Source organism: Oncorhynchus tshawytscha, linkage group LG06, assembly GCF_018296145.1.
Source record: "Oncorhynchus tshawytscha isolate Ot180627B linkage group LG06, Otsh_v2.0, whole genome shotgun sequence".
In the NCBI taxonomy this organism is placed as follows: domain Eukaryota; kingdom Metazoa; phylum Chordata; class Actinopteri; order Salmoniformes; family Salmonidae; genus Oncorhynchus; species Oncorhynchus tshawytscha.
Genome location: NC_056434.1, coordinates 53,105,149 through 53,131,683, shown reverse-complemented (window position 1 = coordinate 53,131,683; position 26,535 = coordinate 53,105,149). Strand labels below are relative to the sequence as shown.

The window sequence follows — 26,535 nt, the reverse complement described above, 5'->3', positions numbered from 1 at the left end:
AATGTATTGCACAAGTTGACTGCAAGTATTCACTTAGAAAGTAGCTACATATATTCAAAGTTTATAAAATAAAAACTTCAAAAATAGTTCCAACGGTATTGATAAACCATCTTGTGGCTATTTCCAAATAACCCAGTTAACGGTATCGGGTTGCATTAACACAGAATTCTGATAACTATTTCTTTGACGTTTTTATTATTGGTAGCTACTTTTTAAGTAAATACCTGCAGTTATACATGTGCAATATGTTAGGAGATAAAGCAGATCACGTTCATTATTTCATCCCTCATATTATTTTTCATTATGAAACTTACCAGCATTCCCCAGTAACATGTTGTTTGTTTACAAGTACACAAACAAGGAGAGACTGGAGCCTTGTGAGTCACTGACTGTTGTGCTGCATTCGCCAGGCACTCTAATTACAGTATGGAATGCGCAACTTAATATTTGCCAGTTAGATACTTTGTATAGGTAGTGTGTTTTTCACTCCTTCAAATGAGTGGATTTGGCTTTTTCAGCCACACCTGTTGTTTTTGTCGCACTGCAACACCTGTTTCAGCCACACAGCCATGCAATCTCCACAGACAAGCATTGGCAGTAGAATGGCCTTACTGAAGAGCTCAGTGACTTTTAACTTGGCACTGTCATAAGATGCCACCTTTACAAAAAGTCAGTTTGTAAAATGTATGCTCTGCTGGAGCTGCCCCGGTCAACTATAAGTGCTGTTATTGTGAAATGGAAACGTCCAGGGGAAACAACGGCTCAGCCGCAAAGTGGTAGGACACACAAGTTCGCAGAATGGGACCGCCGAGTGTTGAAGTGCTTAAAAATGTTCCTTGGTTGCAACACTCACTACCGAGTTCCAAATTGCCTCTGGAAACGTCATCACAAGAACTGTTCTTCGGGAACTTCATAAAATGCGTTTCCATGGCCGAGCAGCTGCACACAAGCCTAAGAACACCATGCACAATACCGCTGGAGTGTTGTAAAGCTTGCCGCCATTGGACTCTGGAGCAGTGGAGACGCGTTCACTGGAGTGATGAATCACGCTTCACCATCTGGCAGTTCGACGGACAAATCTTGGTTTGACTGAGGCCAGGAAAACGCTACCTGTAACGTTTTTGGTGGTCTTGGGCTGTTTTTCATGGTTTGGGCTATGCCCCTTAGTTCCAATGAAGGGAAATCTTAACGCTAAAGCATACAATGACAGTCTAGACGATTCTGTGCTTCCAACTTTGTGGCAACATTTTGGGGAAGGCCCTTTCCTGTTTCAGCATGACAATGCTGCTGTGCACAAAGCGAGGTCCATACAGAAATGGTTTGATGAGATCGGTGTGGAAGAACTTCACTGGCCTGGATAGAGCCTTGACCTCAATCCCATCCAACACATTTGGGATGAATTGGAACGGCGACTGTGAGCCAGGCCTTATCGCCCAACATCAGTGCCCGACATCAGTAATGCTCTTGTGGCTGATTGGAAGTAAGTCCCCGCAGCAATGTTCCAACATTGGAACCTTCCCAGATGAGTGGAGGATGTTATTGCACCAAAGGAGGGGGGGGGAACAACTCCATAGTAATTCCCATGATTTTGGAATGAGATGTTTGACGAGCAGATGTCCACATACTTTTGGTATGCTAACTTAGTAGTTATCTAGCTGGTTAGCGTCTTCCCGAAATCAGCGTCTTCCGGTATTACCAAAAATCCTGGGATGGCACAAGGTCGTTATGAATGTCTGACAATCTGGATACCGCCCAAGCCTGATTGCAGTCCCTTTTAGATCTGTCAGGTGAGTTGGAATTAGGGTCAGAGTAGCAGTGAACACAAGTCATATGCCATTTATCAGATTTTCTCACCTCCTGCATCCTCTATCCTTCGTCCTCTCGCGCCTCCTATTGAAAATAGTCAAAGTGAATCGAGGAAAGTGAACGTGGATGGAAATGCGCTTGCTTGAAATGAGGCGGTCCTTCTCCGTTCACGCGTCGTTAGGTAAATTACGTTTTACAGGGGTGGATCCCAAAATAAAAGTGTAAAGTGATAATTTGTTTTTAAGTTAGTTGTGCAAGACATTTTATCGATTTAAAACAATAAATAGCATATTGTTTTTAAACATGTGTATGTTTTTATCCTCTGACAAAACAAAAGCTGACTCAAGGGGGTGTGGCAGATTTCAACACTCTTCCACGATAGGATACACGTGAGTATCCTTGATGAAAGGTGGCGCTCAAGGAGGGGAGGACACTTACATTTGCCTTCTAACAAATTTACAAGCTCCTTCCTGATCGCTTATCAGTTTCCGGGTCACAGAGAAGAGGGGACGGAGGACGATCTTTTGAGAAGCCCATAGGCGACCCTCTTTATCAGGGCATGTTCATTAGGTACTAAACGGAGGGAAATGGACTGCAACACGGGAGGGACTTCTTGGACTTAAGGCTAATTTTTGTTTTCTGTTCCGAAACCTTTGAAGACGTGTGCCCTAATAGAAACAACTTATTTTCAGTTTTGTTACTGAAAGGTGAATTGTTTATTTGCTGTTGGCGCAAAGGTCAGTTACTGTGTTTTCTGTTTTGCGTACAGCGGCTCTTTTAATGCTTCAATTGGATGGTATTCAACCTGGAGACGGTGTGAAGGTAAGTGGGAGTTAATTATCACATTCCTTCACTATTTTTACTATTCACAAGGTTACAACATTCAGCCTTTTGTACGTCCAAGGCTATGTTGATAAATATCCTAAAATACTCAAACAAAAAGTGAATAGCTGTTTTTTTCCCAGGCCGTTTGACTCATAACCTTGCTTTTTTTTTGCCAGGATGTACAATGCATTTGGAAAGTATTCAGAACCCTTGACTTTTTCCACATTTTGTTATGTTACAGCCTTATTCTAAAATGGATTACCATTCCCCCCACATCAATCTACAAACACAATACCCCAAAAACAGGTTTTTAGATATTTTTGCAAATGTATAATTATTTTTATTTTTTTAAGTATCACGTTTACGTAAGTATTCAGACCCTTTACTCAGTACTTTGTTGAAGCACCTTTGGCAGTGATTACAGCCTCGACTCTTCTTGGGTATGACTCTACAAGCTTTCCACACCTGTATTTGGGGAGTTTCTCCCTTCTCTGCAGATCCTCTCAAGCTCTGTCAGGTTGGATGGGGCCGTCGCTGCAAAGCTATTTTCAGGTCTTTCCAGACATATTCGATCGTGTTCAAGTCTGGGCTCTGGCTGGGCACCTCAAGGATATTCAAAGACTTGTCTCAAAGCCACTCCTGTGTTGTCTTGGCTGTGTGCTTAGGGTTGTTGTCCTGTTGGAAGGTGAACCTTTGCCTCAGTCTGAGGTCCTGAGCACTCTGGAGCAAGTTTTCATCAAGGATCTCTGTTGTCGTGGCTATCATTAACATGATGACTGTTATCAAATCAACTATGTTTATTTGTTACTCAATTTAAATTAATCATGTAACAATTAACTCATTGTGAATTTGCGGCACCACAGGAAAGTAAAAAAAGAAAAAAGTTACCATCTCCTGAATGAAACTCTCATCGCCAACAGTCGCTTATTAATCATTACCTCATATCGGTCTCATTTTGAATGTCGCAGACCTCTTGAATCTACAAGAACCCCTGCCTTTTCTGATCATTCAGTACTACACCAATTTGATTTAATTATTTATTTACGAACTAAATAATAACACAGAATACACATACACACTTACATAATATAAAAGTCCCTAGTGGACTAAAAAGTTATGACGGCTTGTTACACATATGGCGAGGGAGGGGAAGATAAGAGATTGAGAGTCAAATGTATCATACATTTGGAAACTACCCTCAATAATAATAATAATAATAATACTTTGCCACCGCCTGTTTGGGGTAAGGAATGTAATGTATTTACGTGTAGATGTTTTTGTCCTTCGTCTCTCTGAAACCAATCGATCCTTCTATGGGAAGTGGCTCGATGGATGTAAGGCTCTTGTTGTCCACCAGAGGTCAAAATGTCCTTAGTTGTTCTGGCTTATAGTGGATATTTCTTCAGATTCACCAATGATTGTCTGAGATGTGCTCGTCTCCTTCCTTTCTCGGGTAGACAGTTCAGTCCTAGAACCCTTTCCATGCACAGACTGTCAAATGTTCTGGTCTAGTCTTTATCTTCACGCTTGTTGAGAGTTCCAGAGTTTCTAACCATTTCAACGTGTAGCCAACGCGCCACACTTTTCTGGTCTGATAGGTGAGGTTATCTTCTCACCTCGTGTTGAGTGTTAGAGTTTCAACCATTCGTAACATTCAGCTCACGCTGTCTGTCTGCTGGTCTGATATGTTAATTCTTAGCGAGTCCTTTTAAGCACTCTGGTCGGAAAGGTGGTTCCATCACACTGACATGCTCTTGTGACCTCATTAGGGGCGTGGCTTAGTTAATGTGCAACGGACAATGAAAACCATTATCTCTTTAGAAAACCAAAAGCATATTCCTATCTTAAGAGTTTCATCGTTCTTCATATTCTATTAAACATCATATTGGATGGAAACTTGAAAGCTAGAATGATTTTCCTTCCTAAGTTACAGTATTTGGTCAATACAGTTTTTATTGACGTCACAAAGTAATAAATAATATGACAACATTCTTTAGATCCCCAAGGACCATTCTTAACATTCCTATCTTATAAATATTGTTCCAAAGTTCACTCTTTGGGTGTTTTTATAGTTTTGGGCAGCAAAATGTCTCTGTAACAAAGACATTCCTTTCCCAATACTGAGGAGCAAAAATATTCCTCTCCTGCCTAATTTACGATGAGTGTTAAGGTGTCAAAACCTCTTCTGTGGTTAAGAGGGTCTGGTTGTTGTAAGCTATTTACCAAGCTGATCTGAGGCCTTTAATCCTTGACCAGGAGAGTCATGACACTGTACTTTGCTCCTTTCATCTTTGCCTCAATCTTGACTAGTCTTCCAATCCCTGCTGCTGAAAAACATCCCCACAGCATGATACTGTCACCATGCTTCACCGTAGGTATGGTGCCAGGTTCTCTCTAGACATGACTCTTGGCATTCATGCCAAAGAGATCAATCTTGGTTTCATAAAACCTTTTCTTGTTTCTCATGGTCAGAGTCCTTTAGGTGCCTTTTGGCAAACTCCAAGCGGGATGTCGTGCCTTTTACTGAGGAGTGGCTTCAGTCTGGCCGCTCTACCATAAAGGCCTGATTGGTGGAGTGCTGCAGAGATCATTGTCCTTCTGGAAGGTTCTCCCATCTCCACAGAGGAACTCTGGAGCTCTGTGAAAGTGGCCATCGGGTTCTTAGTCACCTCCCTGACCAAGGCCCTTCTCCCCAGATAGCTCAGTTTGGCCAGGTGGCCAGCTCTAGGACGAGTCTTGATGGTTCAAAACTTCTTCCATTTAAGAATGGCGGCCACTGTGTTCTTGGGAACCTTCAATACTGCAGAGATGTTTGGGTACCCTTACCCAGATCTGTGCCTCGACACAATCCTGTCTCAGAGCTCTATGGACAATTCCTTCAACCTCATGGCTTGGTTTTTGCTCTGACATGCACTGTCAATTGTGGGACCTTTATATAATCAGGTGTGTGTCTTTTCAAATCATGTCCAATTAATTGAATTTACCCCAGGTGGACGCCAATCGAGTTGTAGAAGCATCTCAACAATGATCATTGGAAACAGGATGCACATGACCTCAATTTCGAGTCTCATAGCAAAGGGTCTGAATAGGTATGTAAATAAGGTCTCTTTTTTAAAACATTTTTAATACATTTACAAAAATTTGAAACACGTTTTTTCTTTGTCATTATGGGATATTGTGTGTTGATTGAGGAAAATAATTAATTTGATAATAAGGCTGTAATGTAACAACGTGGAAAAAGGGAAGTGGTCTGAATACTTTCTGAATGCACTCTATTCCCTTCAGGACTTATGTAATGTACTGTATTCAATGGACATGATTCTTTAACATGCAGAATAGACTATTAAACCCAAGCCATGATTATCACCTCCAGAGTATTTCGTTACGAATCGGATGGGGACAGTGTAATTGTTTGAACTCCGCATATTGACATTTAAAATGGTTTCCATCATGGATTGTTTGACAAAGCTTTGGAAATGTAGAATCTTCTCTGGTTGCGATGACTGCAAGCTTTGAAACCACTGATTCAACTGTGAGAATTAAAGGTGTTGTTGTCTGATGTTTTTACCATTCTCCTTCTGCCTCTGTACACAGGCTGAACGTTCCCCCGGACTGACTGGCACACTGACTGGCTCAATGATGGAATTACAAACATTACAGGAGGCCTTGAAAGTGGAAATACAAGTCCATCAGGTAGGAGGGGGAAAAAATAGGTGTTCTCTTGTTCATCAGCTCAGTGTTCAGGCTCTTTGTTAGGCCTGCAAATGATGACATAGTACTCTAATCAACAGGGCTAACTGTCAAGTTGAATCACCGCTATTATTAAGAGTCAAATAAAGTAAAAATGTAATACACAGTTTAGCAGATGGTATGGCGGGTGCAGAGAAATGCGTATGTTCCTATCAATCAATGCAGTAAATGTCCAACAAGCACACAATAATGAAACATTTTTAAATGTTAAAAATCTTGTGCAGCAGTAGATATGTAAATAGTATGTAATCATTATTAAAGTGACCAGTGTTCAATGACTATGTACGTAGGGCAACCGTCCCTAAGTAGCTGGCTAGTGACAGTGACTAAGGGACAGAGTTGGGTCCCCAGTCCACCTGGCTGTGCTGCTGCTCCAAGTTTCAACTGTTCTGCCTGTGATTATTATTATTCGACCATGCTGGTCATTTATGAACATTTGAACATCTTGGCCATGTTCTGTTATAATCTCCACCTGGCACAGCCAGAAGAGGACTGGCCACCCCACATAGCCTGGTTCCTCTCTAGGTTTCTTCCTAGGTTTTGGTCTTTCTAGGGAGTTTTTCCTAGCCACCGTGCTTCTACACCTGCATTGCTTGCTGTTTGGGGTTTTAGGCTGGGTTTCTGTACAGCACTTTGAGATATCAGCTGATGTACGAAGGGTTATATAAATACATGTGATTTGATTTACTGGGAGGAGGCTGTCTAGTTTTGGCTGTTTAATTGTCTGATGGCCTAGGGATAGAAGCTGTTTATGTAATGTCTTCGCCTTGTAGATGATAGTGGGGGAACAGTCCTTGATGAGCTTCTTGACCTTCCTGTGACACCGGGTGCTGTAGATGTCCTGGAAGGCAGGCAGTGTACCCCCGATGATGCGTTGGGCTGACGGCACCACCCCCTGGAGAACCCTGCAGTTGCGGACCGTACAATTGCTGTACCAGGTGGTGATACAGCCTGACCGGATGCTCAATTATTTTGGTATTTTGTTAGGATCCCCATTAGCTGTTGCAAAAGCAGCAGCTACTCTTCCTGGGGTCCACATGAAACATGACACAATACAGAACATCAATAGACAAGAACAGCTACATTATGGTGTATCTTTAGAAGTTTGTGAGAGTCTTATGGGCCAAGCCAAATTTCTTCGGCCTCCTTAGGTTAGAGGCGCTGTTGCGCCCTCTTCACCACACTGTTGGTGTGAATTTCAGGTCTTCAGTGACGTGCACGCAGAGGAATTTGAAGTTTTTTACCCTCTTCACTGCGGCCCGTTGATGTGGATGGGGGCGTGCTCTCTCTGCTGTGTCCTGTAGTCCATGATCAGCTCCTTTGTTTTGTTGATGCTGAGGTTATTTTCCTGGCACCACTCTGCCAAGGCACTCACCTCATCCCTGTTTTTTTAAGTGATTTAATTAATTTTTTTATTTCACCTTTATTTAACCAGGTAGGCCAGTTGAGAACAAGTTCTCATTTACAACTGCATTTAACCCTGTGGCACCCAATAGAGACTTTCAGAGGTCCGGACAACAGGCCCTCCGATTTGACACACTGCACTGCGAGGCAGTCATTTGAGAAACCGAAGAGAAACCTGTAGGCTGTCTCGTCATTGTTTTTAATCAGGCCTACCACTGTTGCGGCGTCAGCAAACTTGATGATTGAGTTGGAGACGTGCTCAGTCATGAGTGAACAGGGATTACAGAAGGGGGCTGAGCACTCACCCCTGTGGGGCCCCTGTGTGAGGATCAGCTTGGCGACGGTATTGTCTACCTTCGCCAACTGGGGTTGGCCCGTCAGGAAGTCCAGGACCCAGTTGCACAGGGAGGGGTTCAGACACGGGGCCCTGAGTAATGAGCTTGGAGGCACTATGGTGCTGAAGGTTGAGCTGTCGTCAATGAACAGCATTCTTACATGGGTATTCTTCTTGTCTAGGTGGAATAGGGCAGTGTGCAATGCAATGGTAATTGCGTCTATCTGTTGGGGCTGTATGCAAATTGTAGTGGGTCTATGGTGTCAGGTAAAATGGAGGTGATATGATCCTTAATTATTCTCTCAAAGCACTTTGTGATTACAGGAGTGCTATGGGGCGAAGTCATTTAGTTCGGTTAACTTTGCTTTCTTGGTTACAGGAATGATGGTGGACGTCTTGAAGCAAGTGGGGACCATCTACTGGGATAGTGAGAAATTTAATTTGTCCATAACTCCAGGCAGCTGGTCTGGGCATGCTCTGAGGACACTGCTTTGTATGCAGTCTGGGCCGGCAGCCTTGCGAGGGTTAACTTGTTTAAATGTCTTACTTGCTTCGGCTAGGGAGATCAGGAATACACAGTCCTTGTGAGCGGTGGGGGTCCACATCGGTGGCTCTGTGTTGTTTTCCTCAAAACAGGTGTTTAGCTTGTCTAGAAGTGAGGCGCAGTGGCTGACTTTCCCGTTATAATCAAGGGTTGTCTGGAGTCACTGACACATGCGTCTCGTCTGAGCTGTTGAATTGTGACTCCACTTTCTCTGTACTGACGTTTTGCCTCCGATTGCCTTTCGGTGGTCGTAGTTGGTCTGTTTGTAATAGTCAATGTTCTCAGGCACCTTACGGTAGTTTGCATTTTCTGTTTCGTGAGAATGCTGCCATGTTCCCTGGTTTCTGAAATGGATACGTTTTCATCACAGTAGGAACAACGTAACCTATGCGCTTCTGATGAACCCAGTCACCGAGTCAATGTATGTTTGAGAAGATCCACTGAAGACCATTGCATTATGGGGTGAATCCATACTTCCACTTAAGTAGGATTTTTACTCCGATTTGACGTCAATGCACAACTAGGTACATATTAGAATTAGCGGCGAATCCTAACTTCCTTTTACAGCGCATTTGTAAAGTAAAGATTGTAAAGATTTTGTTACGTAAACAGCCTTATTCAAAAATGTATTTAATAAAATCCACAATACCCCATAATGACAAAGTGAGAAAAAAAATTGTGCATTTTTAGCAAATGTATTAAAAATAACAAATATCTTATTTACATAAGTATTCAGACCCTTTGCTATGATATTTGAAATTGAGCTCATGTGCGTCATATTTCCAATGATCATCGTTGCTGTTTCTACAACTTGATTGGAGGCCACCTGTGGTAAATTCAGTTGATTGGACATGATTTGGAAAGGCACACAGCTGTCTATATAACGCCCCACAGTTGACAGTGCATGTCAGAGCAAAAACCAAGCCATGAGGTCGACAGAATTGTCTGTAGAGCTCCAAGACAGGATTGTGTCAAGACACCGATCTGGGGAAGGGTACCAAAACATTTCTGCAGCGTTGAAGGTTCCTAAGAACACAGTGGCCTCCCAAACGTATTCCATTTAAGAATGATGAACCACCAAGATGGAGGGGGAAAAAAAGAAACAATTTAATCAATTTCATAATAAGGCTGTAACGTAATAAAATGTGGAAATAGTCTGAATCCTTTCCAAATGCACTATTTGTGGCAACTTCAAGCATCCATTTTTATTACATGTTTGTTAGTGAGTAAGCATGAGTGTGCTAGATAATGGATGCATCCCAAATGACACCTTATTCACTACGCAGGCCAGGTCTTCAGCCTCCTTGCTGTTGAGCACCAGTGGGGTCAGGCCAGTATCTTCAATTGAGCTCAGTCCCTAATGTCCCATAACCACACTCCCAGCACATTGAACAGGACTCTCCCAGAGGAGTGGTCAGCCACATAGAGTAGACCTGGCATCAGCGCTTTGAAAGGCCAGCTTAGTAAGTCCTCTGCCTAGTCATGTCCCATGTCACCTCATAGCAATAGGAACCAGATGTTTAGCACCCAGTTAATGAAGGTATGTGGTTCTTTAGCGTGTTAGGGTTATTTTTATACTTTGTTGACGATTACACACTCATTTATCGATTTGTTTTAGTTATCTTCAGGATGAGTAGGCAATTTTTAACTCTGCCTACTGTAGGCCTATAGTATGTCTTTATAAAGTTGAATGTAAATACTGTATGTAAAATGCATGTATGTAATTTACATGTAAAAAGTCACATTTCAGTATTTTATAAAGTCATAACCTAATCAAATATTCAAATTACTATAATGATGAAAATACAAAGTGTTATGTGTTATTCAATTTTATGTTTGTTCAGACTGAATGATGGCCAATGTCACAATTTGGGTATGGGACACAGTTGAATGTTTTTGCCTATAGGTTTCACTGTCCACAGGCTGTAGTAGTCTTGCGGAATGTCTCTGAATGCATTTTTTATCCTACCCACATGCATCTCTTTCTTCTACAGAAACTGGTCACCCAGATGAAACAGGACCCACAGGTAAATACAATTTCAGTTAATAATTGGTTTGTTTTCAGTTGACTGATGGTGCCGATAGGAATTGTAGCTCTGTTTCTACCTCCTAAGCAACTTTGCAGAATTTATTTAGTAGTTATTTCTTACATTATTAGCCCAGAACGTTTATTTGCATTATTACATACAGCCGGAAATAACTTTTGGATATCAGAGCGGCGGTAACTCACCAGGAATACGACTTTCCCGAATTGGATCCGAATTGGTATCCCCAAGGCAATTTAACTTATCCCTGAGGCTGCTCCAAGATGCCACCGGTAGAGAAGAGGTATTCGGAATGGACTTGTCGTCTGACTCAAGGCGTGCACACCATCCACCGCTTCCAAGTGTATTACTTGTTAATGTTCAGTCCATGGAAAATAAAGTAGACAAGCTCAGGGCGAGGAGCTCTTTCCAGAGAGACATACTCTGTTTCACATAATCATGGCTCTCTCCGGATATACTGTCCTCATCCGTACAGCAGCTTAAATGGGCTACTTCTTTGTGAGTTAATGAGGAAGCGGAACACCTCTCCATTCAAATTTTTGTTAGAAAATACAACTTGTTGGAAAATAATTTGAAATTGACAAGTTGAAAAATAGTCTATAGATCACAAGCGGGCAGCGTGTGTTAACTGTCCTGTTGCGTAACAGTCACATTTTGGAACGGTGAGTGCATTCTGACATCACGTGCATAAAACAACTCATGCTGGGGTGACCATTAGAGATATTTGGAACCCACAAAAGGTTAACTATGCATGGTGTGATTGTGGTAACATACAGGAACTCAAGCCCCTTTGTTCACCTGACCTAGAGTACCTCACAATCAAATGCCGATCACATTAGCTCCCAAAGAATTGTCTTTGGTTATCGTCACAGCCGTGTATATTCTTCCACAAGCCGATACCACGACGGCCCTCAAGGAACTAAACTGGACTTTGTGCAAACTGGAAACCGCATATACAAAGTATATCTAAGAAAATTCAGGTAGCATTTACAGTGGGGAGAACAAGTATTTGATACACTGCCGATTTGGCAGGTTTTCCTACTTACAAAGCATGTAGAGGTCTGTAATTTTTTTATCATAGGTACACTTCAACTGTGAGAGATGGAATCTAAAACAAAAATTCAGAAAATCACATTGAATGCTTTTTAATGTATAAAAGTTAGCCACCCCTAGCCATAAGAAGTTAAAGAAGCAAAAAACAAGCCTTCTTTAGACTAGTTGAGTATCTGGAGCATCAGCATTTGTGGGTTCGATTACAGGCTCAAAATGGCCAGAAACAAAGAACTTTCTTCTGAAACTCGTCAGTCTATTCTTGTTCTGAGAAATGAAGGCTATTTCATGCGAGATATTGCCAAGAAACTGAAGATCTCGTACAGCGCTGTGTACTACTACCACCTTCACAGAACAGAGCAAACTGGCTCTAACCAGAATAGAAAGAGTGGGAGGCCCTGGTGCACAACTGAGCAAGAGGACAAGTACATTAGAGAGTGTCTAGTTTGAGAAACAGACACCTCACAAGTCCTCAACTGGCAGCTTCATTAAATAGTACCCGCAAAACACCAGTCTCAACGTCAACAGTGAAGAGGCGACTCCGGGATGCTGGCCTTCTTGGTGTCCTTTAGTAGTGGTTTCTTTGCAGCAATTCGACCATGAAGGCCTGATTCACGCAGTCTCGTCTGAACAGTTGATGTTGAGATGCGTCTTGCTTGAGCTCTGCGACGCATTTATTTGGGCTGCAATTTCTGAGGACGGTAACTCTAATGACCTTATCCTCTGCAGCAGAGAACTGTGTCTTGTGGCAGTCCTCATGAGAGGCAGTTTCATCATAGCGCTTGATGGTTTTTGTGACTCAACTTGAAGAAATTTTCAAAGTTCTTGAAATTTTCCCAATTGACAGACATTCATGTCTTTAAAGTAATGGACTGTCCTTTCTCTTTGCTTATGAGCTGTTCTTGCCTTAATATGGACTTGGTCTTTTACAACAACAAAAAACTACCTTGCCACAACAACAGATTGGCTCAAACGCATTAACAAGGAAAGAAATTCCACAAATGAACCTTTAACAAGGCACATCTGTTAATTTAAACATTCCAGGTGACTACCTCATCAAGCTGGTCGAGAGAATACCAAGGATGTGCAAAGCGGTCATCAAGGCAAGGGTGGCTACTTTGAAGAATCTCAAATATAAAATATATGTGTGTTATTTCATAGTTTTGACATCTTCCCTATTATTCTACAATGTAGAAAATAGTACAAATAAAGAAAAACCCTTGAATGAGTAATGTCCACATGTTTCACTGGTACTGTAAACTCTCGGTCCCAGCTTTGATGCACCTGTACTGACCTCGCGTTCTGGATGATAGCGGGTTGAACAGGCCGTGGTTCGGGTGGTTAATGTCCTTGATGAATATTTTTAACCTTCCTGTGACATTGGGTGACGTAAATATCCTGGAAGGCAGGCAGTGTGCCCCCAGGGATGCGTTGGGCAGACTGCCCCACCCTCTGGATAGCCCTGTGGTTTCGGATGGTGCAGTTGCCATACAAAAGGGGTGATACAGCCTGACCGGATGCTCCCAATGGTGCATCTGTCAAAGTTTGTGGGTCTTAGGGGCCAAGCCAAATTTCTTCAACCTGCGGAGGTTGAGGAGGCAAGGGTTGAGCCTTCCTCACAAGACTACCTGTGTGTACACTGAAGACTTGAAGATTTCCACCTTCTCCACTGTGGCCGCGTCGATGTGGATTGGGGCGTGCGCCCGCTGCTGTCTCCTGGAGTCCACAATCAGCTTCTTCGTGTTGATGTTGAGGGAGAAGTTATTTTCCTGGCACCACTTCGCAAGGGCCCTCACCTCCTCCCTTTTCGGCTGTCTCGTCATTATTAGTAAATCAGGCCTACTACTGTTGTCTGCAAAAGTTTTTTTATTATTTTTTTATTTTTATTTTTTTTACCACTTTTTCATGGTATCCAATTGGTAGTTAGTCATCTCATCGTTGCAACTCCCGTATGGACTCGGGAGAGGCGAAGGTCGAGAGCCGTGCTTCCTCCGAAACACAACCCAACCAAGCCGCACTGCTTCTTGGCACAATGCCCACTTAACCCTGTAAGCCAGCCGCACCAATGTATCGGAGGAAACACTGTACACCTGGCGACCGTGTCAGCATGCACTGCGCCTGGCCCGCCACAGGAGTCACTAGTGCGCTATGGGACAAGAACATCCCTGCCGGACAAACCCTCCCCTAACCCGGACGACGCTGGGCCAAATTGTGCACAGCCCCATGGGTCTCCTGGTCGCGGCCGGTTGTGACAGAGCCTGGACTCGAACCCCGAATCTCCAGTGGCACAGCTAGCACTGCGATGCAGTGCCTTAGACCACGGGTGTCACGGGTGAACAGGGAGTACACGAGGGGGCTGAGCATGCACCTTTTTGGGCCACTGTCAGGAAGTTCAGGATCCAGTTGCATAGAGCTGGATTCAGACCCAGGGCCCGAGCTTAATGATGAGCTTGGAGCTGTAGTCAATGAACATCATTTTTACAAAGGTATTGCTCTTTTCTAGATGGGATAGGGCAGAGTGCAGTGCAATTGCGATTGCTTCATCTGTGGATTGATTGGGGCGGAATGCAAATTGCAGTGGGTCTAAAAAGGTAAGGTGAAGATGATATGATCCTTACCTAGCCTCACAAAGCACTTCATGATGACGGAAGTGAGTGTTATTGGGCGATAGTCATTTAGTTTGTTCCTGTACCCAAGAAAGTGCAGGTAACCAATGGTGGGGACAGCAGACTGGGATAGGGAGAGATTGAATATGTCCGTAAACACTCCAGCCAGCCGGTCTGCGCATGACGTGGCTAGGTATGCCATCTGGGCCCGGCAGCCTTGCGAGGGTTAACACTCTAAAATGTATTACTCCCATCAGCCACGGAGGAGGAAAGCCCCCAGTCCTTTGGGAGCAGGCCGCGTCGATGGTCCTCAAAGCAGGCAAAGGTGTTTTAGCTTGTCCGGGAGCAAGACGTCAGTCTCCGCGACGTGGCTGGTTTTCCCCTCGTAATCCATAATTGTCTGGAGTCCTTGCTACATACTGAATTGCGACTCCAACTCTCTGTACTGACGTTTTTCCTGTTTGATTTTATGTTTTTATGGAGAGCATAACTGGACTGTTTATTTGACCATATTCCCAGTCACCTGGCTGTGGTTAAATGTGGTGGTTCGAGCTTTCAGTTTTGCGAATAGTGCCATCTATCCACGATTTTTGGTTTGGGTAGGTTTTAAATCGTCAGTGGGAACAACATCCCCTATACACTTCCTTATGAACTCTGTCAGTGTATACATCAATGTTATTCTCTGAGGCAAGCCAGAACATATTCCAGTCCACATGATCAAAACAATCTTGAAGCATGGATTCTGATTGGTCAGACCAGTGTTGAATAGACCCCAGCATGGGTACTTCCTGTTTGAGTATCTGCCTACAGGAAGGATCAGAATGGAAGTCGTGATCTGATATGCCGAAGGGACGGTGGGGTGGGCCTTGTAGCCATCCTGGAAGTAAGAGTAACAATGGTCGAGAGTTTTTAAAGCGTGAGTACTACAGGCAATTGGTTGATATACAGTGGGGAGAACAAGTATTTGATACACTGACGATTTTGCAGATTTTCCTACTTACAAAGCATGTAGAGGTCTGTAATTGTTATCATAGGTACACTTCAACTGTGAGAGAAGGAATCTAAAACAAAACTCCAGAAAACGCATTGTATGATTTTTAAGGGGCAGTATTTTCACTTTTGGATGAAAGGCGTGCCCAGAGTAAACGGCCACCTACTCTTTCCCAGATGGGAATATATACATAGTATTATTACTGGTGGATAGAAAACACTCTGAAGTTTTTAAAACTGTTTGAATTATGTCTGTGAGTATAACAGAACCCATAGGGCAGGCAAACTTCCAAACAGGAAGTGGAAATTCTGGGGCTGGTTGATTTTCAACTCATCGCCTATTCACATCCCAATAAGATATAGATCTGTTCGCACTTCCTACGCCTTCCACTAGATGTCAACAGTCAGTAGAACATGGAATGAAGCCTCTAGTGTGATGGGAGGGGAATGAGTCACTGGTCTGGCAGAATGCCAGTTCCTGGTTACGCGCAGTACTCATATCTTCATGTGTTCCATTACTCTGTAGACAAAAACGAATGCTCCGGTTGGAACATTATTTGATATATATGATAAAAACATCCTGAAGATTGATTCTCTACTTAGTTTGACCAGTTTATTCGACCTGTTTTTGTCCGAGTTCGCCTGGACCGGCGCCAGCTTTTGGACATGTGAGCTAAACGTGCTAGCAAAAGTAGCTAATTGGACACTAGTAATGGACATTATCGAACAAAACGATTTATTGCGGAACTAGGATTCCTTGCACTGCATTCTGATGAAAGATCATCAAAGGTGAGGGAATATATATGATGTAATTTCGTATTTCAGTTGACTCCAACATGGCGGAGAAATGTATTTACGTCTGAGCGCCGTCTGATTATTTCATGGTATGCTTTTTTTCGGAAAGTAAAAAAAAAAATCAGACTGGTTGCATTAAGAACCAGTGTATCTTTTAATGATATGTAAAACATGTATCTTTCGTCAAAGTTTATGATGAGTATTTCTGTTATATGACGTGGCTCTCTGTAATTACTCCGGATAATTTGGAGGCATTTCTGAACATGGCGCCAATGTAAACTGCGGTTTGTGGATATAAATATGCATGTTATCGAACAGAACATAAATGTATTGTGTAACATGATGTCATATGAGTGTCATCTGGTGAAGATTATCAAAGGTTAGTGATTCATTTTCTCTAATTCTGCTTTTGTGACTATCTTTGGCTGGGAAAAATGGCTGTTTTTTGGGGGATTTGGTGGTGAGCCAACATATAAATGTTGTGTTTTCGCTGTAAAACATTTTAAAAATCGGACACAATGGGTAGGTTAACAAGATGTTTATCTTTCATTTGCTGTATTGGACTTGTTAATTTGAAAGTTAAGTTAAATATTTCCCAAAAATATTTTTGAATTTCCTTCGATGCCTTTTCAGCGGAATGTTGGGGGGAGGTTCCGCTAGCGGAAACTGTGTCCTAGACAGGTTAACAAGTGCAATACACCAAATGAAAGAAACTTATTGTTAATCTACCCATCTTGTCCAATTTCAAAAAGGCTTTACAGCGAAAGCACAACATATGATTGTTAGGTCAGAGCCAAATCACAAAAAAACACCTTTGATTATCTTCGTCAGATGACACTCCTAGGACATCATGTTACATACATGTATGTTTGGTTCGATAAAGTGCATATTTGTATCCAAAAATCTGTTTACATTGGCACGTTACATTCAATAATGTTTTGCTTCCAAAACATATGGTGATTTTGCAGAGAGCCACATCAATTTAAAGAAATACTCATACTAAACATTGATAAAAGATACAACTGTTATTCACAGAATTAAAGATATACTTCTCCTTAATGCAACCGCTGTGTTAAGAAAACTTTACGGAAAAAGCAAACCATGCAATAATCTGAGTACGGCACTCCGATATAAGCCAAACGGATATCTGCCATGTTGGAGTCAACAGAAGTCAGAAATAACATTATAAATATTCACTTACCTTTGATGATCTTAACCTGAATGCACTCCCTGGAATCCCAGTTCAACAATAAATGTTTGATTTGTTCGATAAAGTTAATCTTTATGTCCAAATACCTCCTTATTGTTCGCGCGTTCAGCCCAGTAATCCAAATTCATGACACACGAGCAGACAAAGTCAAAACATTCTCTTACAGTCTGTAGAAACATGTCAAAAGAAGTATAGAATCCATCTTTAGGATGTTTTTATCATATCTTCAATAATGTTCCAACTGGAGAATTCCTTTGTCTTCAGAAATGCAATGGAACTCAAGCTAACTCGCACGTGAATGCGTGTGACACGCATTCACGTGCGAGTTAGCTTGAGTTCCATTGCATGAGTTCATGGCACTCTGCCAGACCACTGACTCATTCAGCTCTCATTCCCCCCTCCTTCACAGTAGAAACCTGAAACAAGGTTCTAAAGACTGTTGACAGTCTAGTGGAAGCCTTAGGAAGTGCAATTTAACCCCATTAGACACTGTTTGATAGGCCAAGAGTTGAAAAACTACAAACCTCAGATTGCCCTCTTCCTGGTTGGATTGTTCTCAGGTTATACTCACAGACATCATTCGAACAGTTTTAGAAAGTTCAGAGTGTTTTCTGTCCAAATCTACTAATAATATGGATATATTAGCAACTGGGACCAAGTAGCAGGCAGTTTACTCTGGGCACACTTCATCCAAACGTGAAAATGCTGCCCCCTATCCCAAACAGGTTAATCAGAACAACAGTTTTCAGCTGTGCAAACATAATTGCAAAAGGGTTTTCTAATGATCAATTATCTGTTTAAAATGATAAACTTGGATTGGCTAAGAAGTAGCCATTGGAGCACAGGAGTGTTGGTCACCTATGAATATATTCCAGTTACAGTTTCAATAGTCATTTACAACATTAATGTCTACACTGTATTTCTGATCTATTTGATATTTTAATGGACAAGAAATGTGCTTTTATTTAAAAAACAAGGACATTTCGAAGAGACCCAAACTTTTGAACGGTATTGTGTGTGTGTGTGTGATATTTTATTCACAATGAATGGAAGATAAAACTTTGACCCTCAAATGGTCTACTTTATTTTTTTAATTTTAGGAACAGCCTCCAAGATCTGATGCTAAGGGAGGATTGATAGATTTCCAATCGAATGAAATCCTTCTGCGGGCTAATGGGGAGGCAATGGCATGCAGAGCTGTCTGTCAGAGATGGATTATTTGGTACTCCAAAAAAAACATTTCTGCACTTGGCTGCAACTTTATTTAAAACCCTTTCTGAAGCATTTGATATATAGTAAAATAAGTCAAATGTAAGTGAACTGGAGAATACTCTCTCTGAAATTCCAGTTGAAGTTTGCTGGTTAGGGGAGTAAATTTCTCATAATGGAGGGAAGACTAGGTATATTGGATATTGGACCCCTAAATATTTCAAGCCAGACTTGGACATATGAAATGGAATAGTATCCCGTGGAATTTGTAATGCTAATTCATTAATAGGAAAATATTCACTTTTTGAGAAATTCAATTTATAACCCGAAAACACACCAAAGCTACGCATTAGGCCCACTACCACAGGGACACACACTTCAGGGTCTGAGATCTATATAAAAGCAAGTAATCTGCATACAAGGAAACTTTGTGTTCCAGTCCCCATCTGTAGATACCACATATTGAGGGTGTGGCCTTTAGCATGATGGAAAGGGGTTCTATCGCCAGGGCAAATAACAGAGGGGACATTAGAAATCCACGGCATGTTGCCCTTGATAATGGGAAATACTGTGAACAAAGTTTTTTTCCTAAGTACTGATGCCTTGGGTAATGAGTACAACCGTCCGACCCAGGAAATTAAGTTCGCACCAATGCAAAATTTTCCCATTACAGAGAATAAATATTCCCATTCTACCCTGTCAAATGCCTTCTCCGCATCTAAAGAGAACTACTTCAGGAACGTCCGAAGATGCAGGAGAGTATGACATTAGGCAGACGTCGAATGTTAGAAAAGGAGTGTCGACCCTTAATAAACCCTGTCTGATCTGTTATGTCTGTCATAGTGGATTCTAATCGAGAGGCAAGCAATTTCGCTAATACTTTTGCATTTAAAAGTGAGATCGGTCTGTATCGGTTTCAAACATTTCAAGCAGGTGGTGGTGGAGTTTGGCATCAAACATTGTAGAATTCAATTGGGTAGCCATCTGGGTTAGCGATTTTCCACTTTGCATTGCTGTTATTGAATTAATAATCTCCTCTAACTGCAAAGCTAGATCCATTCCCTCTCTTCTCTGTATTAAGGGTAGGAGTTTCCAAATTGTCAATCATTCATAATTGAATTGTCTTCAGGTCCTTCTGATGTGTATAGATCATAATAAACATTTGATAGTAGTATTGATTTCAGAAGGACTACTTAAGACACCTGAGGTGTTGTGAATTTGAGGGATCAGCTGTGAGGCAGATTTGCCCTTGAGTTGATGAGCTAGAAGTCGACCAGCCTTTTCTCTATATTCTTAAACAGAACAAGCCTTATCTGTGGATAGTAAATTGTACTGAGTTTGAAGACTCAGCCTTTGTAAAGTTCTGGTGATGGAGAGGCGGAATATTGTTGGTCTAATTCCAGAATTGCATTGATCAGCTGTTTTTATTTTCCGTTTATTGAGAAGAGAGGAATAGGAAATTATTTTGCTTCTAAGAACAACTTTAAGTGTGTCCCAAAGTGTAGATCGAGAGATCGGTTCGGTTTTATTTGTTTCAATAAAGACAGCAATTGCATTTGATAGAATGGTGCATAATAAATTGTTTGAAAGTAGGTTAAGTCTCCATGTGGGGGTCTGTATAGTTCAATGAGAATGAGAGGTCGAGTGACAGAGGAGCATGGTCACTAATAACAATGGCAGAGTATTCTACTTAACAGAGGGGAGAAGAGCTTTATCTACGAAGAAGTAGTCTATTCTAGAATAGGAGTGGTGCACATGTGAAACAAAAGAGAATTCTTTGTTACTAGGAAAAAGTAATCTCCATGGATCTACAAATCCTGCCTAGCTTATAAATGCAGACATAGCGCTGGACATTTTGAGGGAGATGATGATCTAGGGTTTGAGTGGTCCAAGACTGGGTGGATCACACAATTCAAGTCGCCTCCAAAAATGTAATAGTGCGGGTTGAGATTGGGCAGCAAAGAAACAAGTTGGTTAATGCAATCAACATTATCCCAATTGGGAGCATAAACATTTACAATTTAAACAGGTGTGAAAGAAATAACCCGATTCCATAACAAAACTCTGTGGATCTGAGACTGTCAGCAGTACTTTCTTATAAATAAGTGTTGCTGTTCCCCTTGCCTTAGCATTGAATTTTGAATGGAATATTTGTCCTACCCAATCTTCAGTCTACCATGATCTGCTGTGTTTGGGAGAAACTCCCCAAATACAGGTGTGCCAAGCTTGTAGTGTCATACCCAAGAAGATTCGAGGCTGTAATCGCTGACAAAGGTTCTACAACAAAGCACTGCATAAAGGGTCTGAATACTTATATAAATGTCATATTTGTATTTTTGTATACATTTGCACAAAAAACTGTATCCAAATCCGGCTTTAAACTTCTTCACAACAGTATCTTGGACCTGCCTGGTGTGTTCCTTGTTCTTCATGATGCTCTCTGCGCTTTTAACGGACCTCTGAGACTATCACAGTGCAGGTGCATTTATACGGAGACTTGATTACACACAGGTGGATTGTATTTATCATCATTAGTCATTTAGGTCAACATTGGATCATTCAGAGATCCTCACTGAACTTCTGGAGAGAGTTTGCTGCACTGAAAGTAAAGGGGCTGAATAATTTTGCACGCCCAATTTTTCAGTTTTTGATTTGTTAAAAAAGTTTGAAATATCCAATGTCATTCCACTTCATGATTGTGTCCCACTTGTTGTTGATTCTTCACAAAAAATACAGTTTTATATCTTTGTTTGAAGCCTGAAATGTGGCAAAAGGTCGCAAAGTTCAAGGGGGCCGAATACTTTCGCAAGGCACTGTATATTTATTCTCCAGACTATGACATTGCTCGTCCTAATATTATATATTTCGTAATTCCATTATTATTACTGCCCTGTTGAAGCTAGGAACACAAGCATTTTCCCACACCGGCAATAGCATCTGGTAAATGTGTATGCGACCAATAAAATTAGATTTGATTTGAAATGTTTCCACAAAATTGTGACTAGCTCCAAATGGTGTTTTGACATTTGGATAGTTTTGATTAAATAAATGTTTGTACTGATTTCCGTTCATTTGTAGATGTGTGTGCATGTGAAACATCAGTGTGGAGACATAAATATTCCAATTTGAAATAAAGTAGTTTTGGTTGAAATGAACCAAACTGCCTTTTCAAGTGAACCTGGATGTACAGTTTTGGAACTTGGTATGAAAGTGCCCTAAAAAGAGCTTTGCCTTCCTTTGCAGAATGCTGATCTGAAGAAGCAGCTCCACGAACTTCAGTCTAAGATCACAGCGCTTAGCGAGAAGCAGGTATTTCAGGAGATGATGCTGAAACAACACAAGGCTGTCCCAGGTTGCCCTACACACCAATATTGATATGCGTTTGAAACACATGATTTTTACAAATTAAAATGTGTAACCGGTTGGTCCTTTTAGACAGACTAATTTGTTTCTTTAAACATCATATTCGAAGATACGCACAAATTAATCATGTATGTTTATTTTGTTTAAGGCTTTATAAATCCCAATGAGTCATTTGTCACTCCCTCTGTGCAGAGCTGTGTACATGGGCAAGTGAACACAGAATAGACACGCACACAAACATACTGTTTACACAGCTAATGTCTTGTGATGGATGCTCTGAGGCAGAAATGAAAGCACATTATTATTTGGAATGTGTGTTCTCTTCCCAATGTGCTCTGTCTCTGTTAGCAGTATTCTGCCCACTGTGAGGCTCACCTAGTGTGACTTCCACATCGACTTGTTTTCCTGCTGCTTTCTCCATTCTGTCAAGGGAGCTGACTAATCAATGTGGTTTTTGACACACTGATCTCTGGAACTATTCAAAGAACATGGAATATATTCAATATATAGAGTGGTGGCTCTTTTAGTTAAAGGGATACTTTGGGATCTACTTCCCCAGAGTCAGATGAACTTGTGGATCCCAGTTTTATGTCTCTGTCCAGTATGAAGGATCCGATACCCGTAGACTTCCAGCCATTGTACTAGTTAGCATTGGCTTGCAATATTACCTATAACGTCCTTCATACTGGACACAGAGACATAAAGATGGTATCCATGAGTTCTTCTGACTGGGGTAGTAGATACTTTTTCTTGCCACTGTATGTGAACCCTTTGGAATTACTTGGATTTCTGCATAAATTGGTCATCAAATTTGTTCTGATCTTCATCTAAGTCACAACAATAGACTAACCTAGTGTGCTTATAATAGCACACATTATTGTATTCAATATAGACATTTAAACATTCACAGTGTAAGTTGGAAAAAGTATGTGAATCCCTAGGCTAATGAGTTCTCCAAAAGCTAATTGGCGTCAGCTAACCTGGAGTCTAATCAATGAGATGAGATTGGAGATGTTGGTTAGAGCTGCCTTGCCCTATAAAAAACACATCTGAGTTTGCTATTCACAAGAAGTATTGCCTGATGTGAACCATGCCTCAAACAAAGGAGATCTCGGAAGACCTAAGATTAAGAATCGTTGACTTGCATAAAGCTTGGAAGGGTTACAAAAGTATGACAAAGCTCAATGAGGTTAAGAAGAGTGTCAGCTAAAGACTTCAGCTAAATATCTGGAACATGCTAACGTCTACGATTCGTAAAACACTAAACAAGAATGGTGTTCATGGGAAGCCACTGCTCTCCCAAATTCTGAAGTTTTCAAAAGTGCATCTGAATGTTCCACAGCGCTACTGGCAAAATATTCTGTGGACGGATTAATCTAAAGTTGACTTTTTTGGAAGGAACACACAATACTATGTGTGGAGGGGAAAAAAAGCACAGCACACCAACATCAAAACCCCATCCCAACTGTAAAGAATGGTGAAGGGAGCATCATGGTTTGGACTGCTTTGCTGCCCCAAGGCCTGGACAGCTTGCTATCATCGACGGAAAAATTAATTCCCATGTTTAGCCTAAAATTCTCCTGCAAAATGTCTATATCTGTCCGCCAATTAAAGCTCAACAGATGGGTGATGCAACAGGACAACGACCCAAAACGCAGTAGTCCTGACCTCAACCTGATTTGAGATGCCGTGGCATGACCTCGAGAGCCGTTCACCCTGAAACAGTTTTGTAAAGAGGAATGGTCAAAAAATTCCTCTTGACTGTTGTGCAGGTCTGATCTGCAACTACAGAAAACGTTTGTTTGAGGTTATTGCTGCCAAAGGAGGATCAACCAGTTATTATATCCAAGAGTTCACATATACTTTTCCTACCCTGCACTGGAAGTGTTTTACACGGTGTGATTAATAAAGACATGAAAACGTATAATTGTTTGTGTGTTATTAGTTTAAGCAGACTGTCTATTGTTGTGACCTAGATGAAGATCAAATGTTATGACCAAAGGGTTTACATACTTTTTCTTGCCACTGTAAATGGCCTAATTGCCAAAATCACAAAGTATCCCTTTTACGATCCAGGCTGTATCACATCCGGCCGTGATTGGGAGTCCCAAAGGGTGGCGCACAATTGGCCCAGCGTCGTCCAGGTTTTGCTGGGGTAGGCCATCATTTTAAATAAGAATTTGTTCTTTAACTGACTTGCCTGGTTAAATAAAGGTGAAAAAAATGTGTTTAGTGTTGGGCTGTTCAAAAAATTGGATCTTGTTCGACCGAAAGTTGTCTGTTCTTTTGACCAGTCTAAGGTGTATTTTTCCTTATGTAGATGTAACAGTATAGACTTTACGTCTGTCCCCTCGCCCCGACCTGGGCGCGAACCAAGTACGCTCTGCACACGTCAACAGTCACCCTCGAAGCATCGTTACCCATCACTCCACAAAAGCCGTGGCTCTTGCAGAGCAAGGGGAACCACTACTTCAAGGTCTCAGAGCAAGTGACGTCACCGATTGAAACGCTATTAGCGCGCACAACCGCTAACTAGCTAGCCATTTCACATCCGTTACACTGACACACCTTTAATAAAATCAACTATATGCATTGAGCTTGTCTGAGGGTTTAAGCGCACTGTGTGATGAAATAAGACGCACATGACTCAAAAGAGGGAGTCAGAGATCAAGATAACCAGAAGAAAAAAATCCTTAACCTGACCCAATCATCCTTCTCCTGCGGGCTTTCTAACGTTACACTCCTGAAGTTGCTGGTAATAAGCTACACGAGTAGTCTGCAACTTTTTCTCATGTGGAATGCCAATTTATCTTACCATTTCCACTGATCTGTGTGCAAGTTATGGTTTTCATATGCACATTTTCATGGAACAGTTTAATTTGTAATGACGTCTTCGTATCTCAAAATCATTGTCGTGTTTAATCAAAATTAGATCCAAATCTAAATGAAAATGATTCAAACCTAAAATAACTTGTATTGCCATCTATGTAAAAAAAAAAAGGCTTACATTAAAGCCAACAAATAAAAACATTACTGCCTGCAGGCAGAAAATATCCTGATTTTAATAGAACGATTTATTTAAGTTATCTTTCATCACATTCCCAATGTGTCAAAAGTTTACATGCTACCAAATACTAATTGAGTCTATTGCCTTTAAATTGTTTAACTTAGGTCAAACGTTTCGGGTAGCCTTCCACAAGCTTCCCACAATAAGTTGGGTGAATTTTGGCCCATTCCTCCTGACAGAGCTGGTGTAACTGAGTCAGGTTTGTAGGCCTCCTTGCTTGCACATGCTTTTTCAGTTCTGCCCACAAATGTTCTATGGGATTGAGATCAGGGCTTTGTGATGGCCACTCCAATACCTTGACTTTGTTGTCCTTAAGCCATTTTGCCACAACTTTGGAAGTATGCTTTGGGTTATTGTCCATTTGGAAGACCTATTTGCGACCAAGCGTCAACTGATGTCTTGTGATGTTGCTTTAATATATCCACATCATTTTCCTTTCTCATGATGTCATTTATTCTGTGACGTGCACCAGTCCCTCCTGCAGCAAAACACCCCCACAACATGATGCTGCCAACCTCGTGCTTCACGGTTGGGATGGTTTTCTTCAGCTTGCAAGCATCCCCCTTTTTCCTCCAAACATAATGCTGGTCATTATGGCCAAACAGTTCCATTTTTCTTTCATCAGACCAGCAGACATTTCTCCAAAAAGTACAATCTTTGTCCCCATGTGCAGTTGCAAACCATAGTCTGTCTTTTTCATGGCGGTTTTGGAGCAGTGGCTTCTTCCTTGCGGAGTGGCCTTTCAGGTTCTGTTGATTTAAAGGACTCGTTTTACTGTGGATATAGATAATTTTGTACCTGTTTCCTCCAGCATCTTCACATGGTCCTTTGCTGTTGTTCTGGGATTGATTTGCACTTTTCGCACCAAAGTACGTTCATCTCGAGGAGACAGAATGAGCAGTATGACGGCTACGTGGTCCCATGGTGTTTATAATTGCGTACTATTGTTTGTACAGATGAACGTGGTACCTTCAGGCGTTTTGGAAATTGCTCCCAAGGATGAACCAGACTTGTGGAGGTCTACAAGTTTTTTTTTTTGAGTGCTTGGCTGATTTCTTTTTGATTTTTCCCATGATGTCAAGCAAAGAGGCACTGAGTTTGAAGGTAAGCCTTGAAATGAATCCACAGGTACACCTCCAATTGACTCAAATTATGTCAATTAGCATATCATAAGCTTCATGACATTTTCTGAAATTTTCCAAGCTGTCAATTTAGTGTATGTAAACTTCTGACCCACTGGAATAGTGATCAGTGAATTATAAGTGAAATACTCTGTAAGCAATTGTTGGAAAAATTACTTGTCATGCACAAAGTAGATGTCCTAACCGACTTGTCAAAACTATAGTTCGTTGTCAAGAAATTTGTTCAGTTGTTGAAAAACGAGTTTCAATGACTCCAATCTAAGTGTATGTATAAACTTCAAACCTCAACTGTATATATACTGCTCAAAAAAATAAAGGGAACACTAAAATAACACATCCTATATCTGAATGAATGAAATATTCATATTAAATACTTTTTTCTTTACATAGTTGAA

At 41.4% G+C, this 26,535-nt stretch overlaps 1 protein-coding gene across 5 annotated transcripts in view; it reads left to right on the top strand.

Moving 5' to 3' along the window:
- LOC112253503 (PHD finger protein 21A-like) overlaps positions 1-26,535 on the top strand; it is a 102,596-nt gene that overhangs the window by 5,320 nt on the left and 70,741 nt on the right. For 2 of the 5 annotated variants that reach the window (XM_042323388.1, XM_042323387.1), the window contains 4 exons: positions 2,576-2,628; positions 6,226-6,324; positions 10,658-10,690; positions 21,812-21,877. In XM_042323388.1, the coding sequence (XP_042179322.1) occupies positions 2,587-2,628; positions 6,226-6,324; positions 10,658-10,690; positions 21,812-21,877 (240 nt within the window). In that variant the 5' untranslated portion in view covers positions 2,576-2,586. Of the gene's footprint in view, positions 1-2,575; positions 2,629-5,666; positions 5,721-6,225; positions 6,325-8,498; positions 8,547-10,657; positions 10,691-21,811; positions 21,878-26,535 lie in introns of those variants that run through there. The other 3 variants (XM_042323392.1, XM_042323391.1, XM_042323389.1) reach the window with 3 other exon arrangements.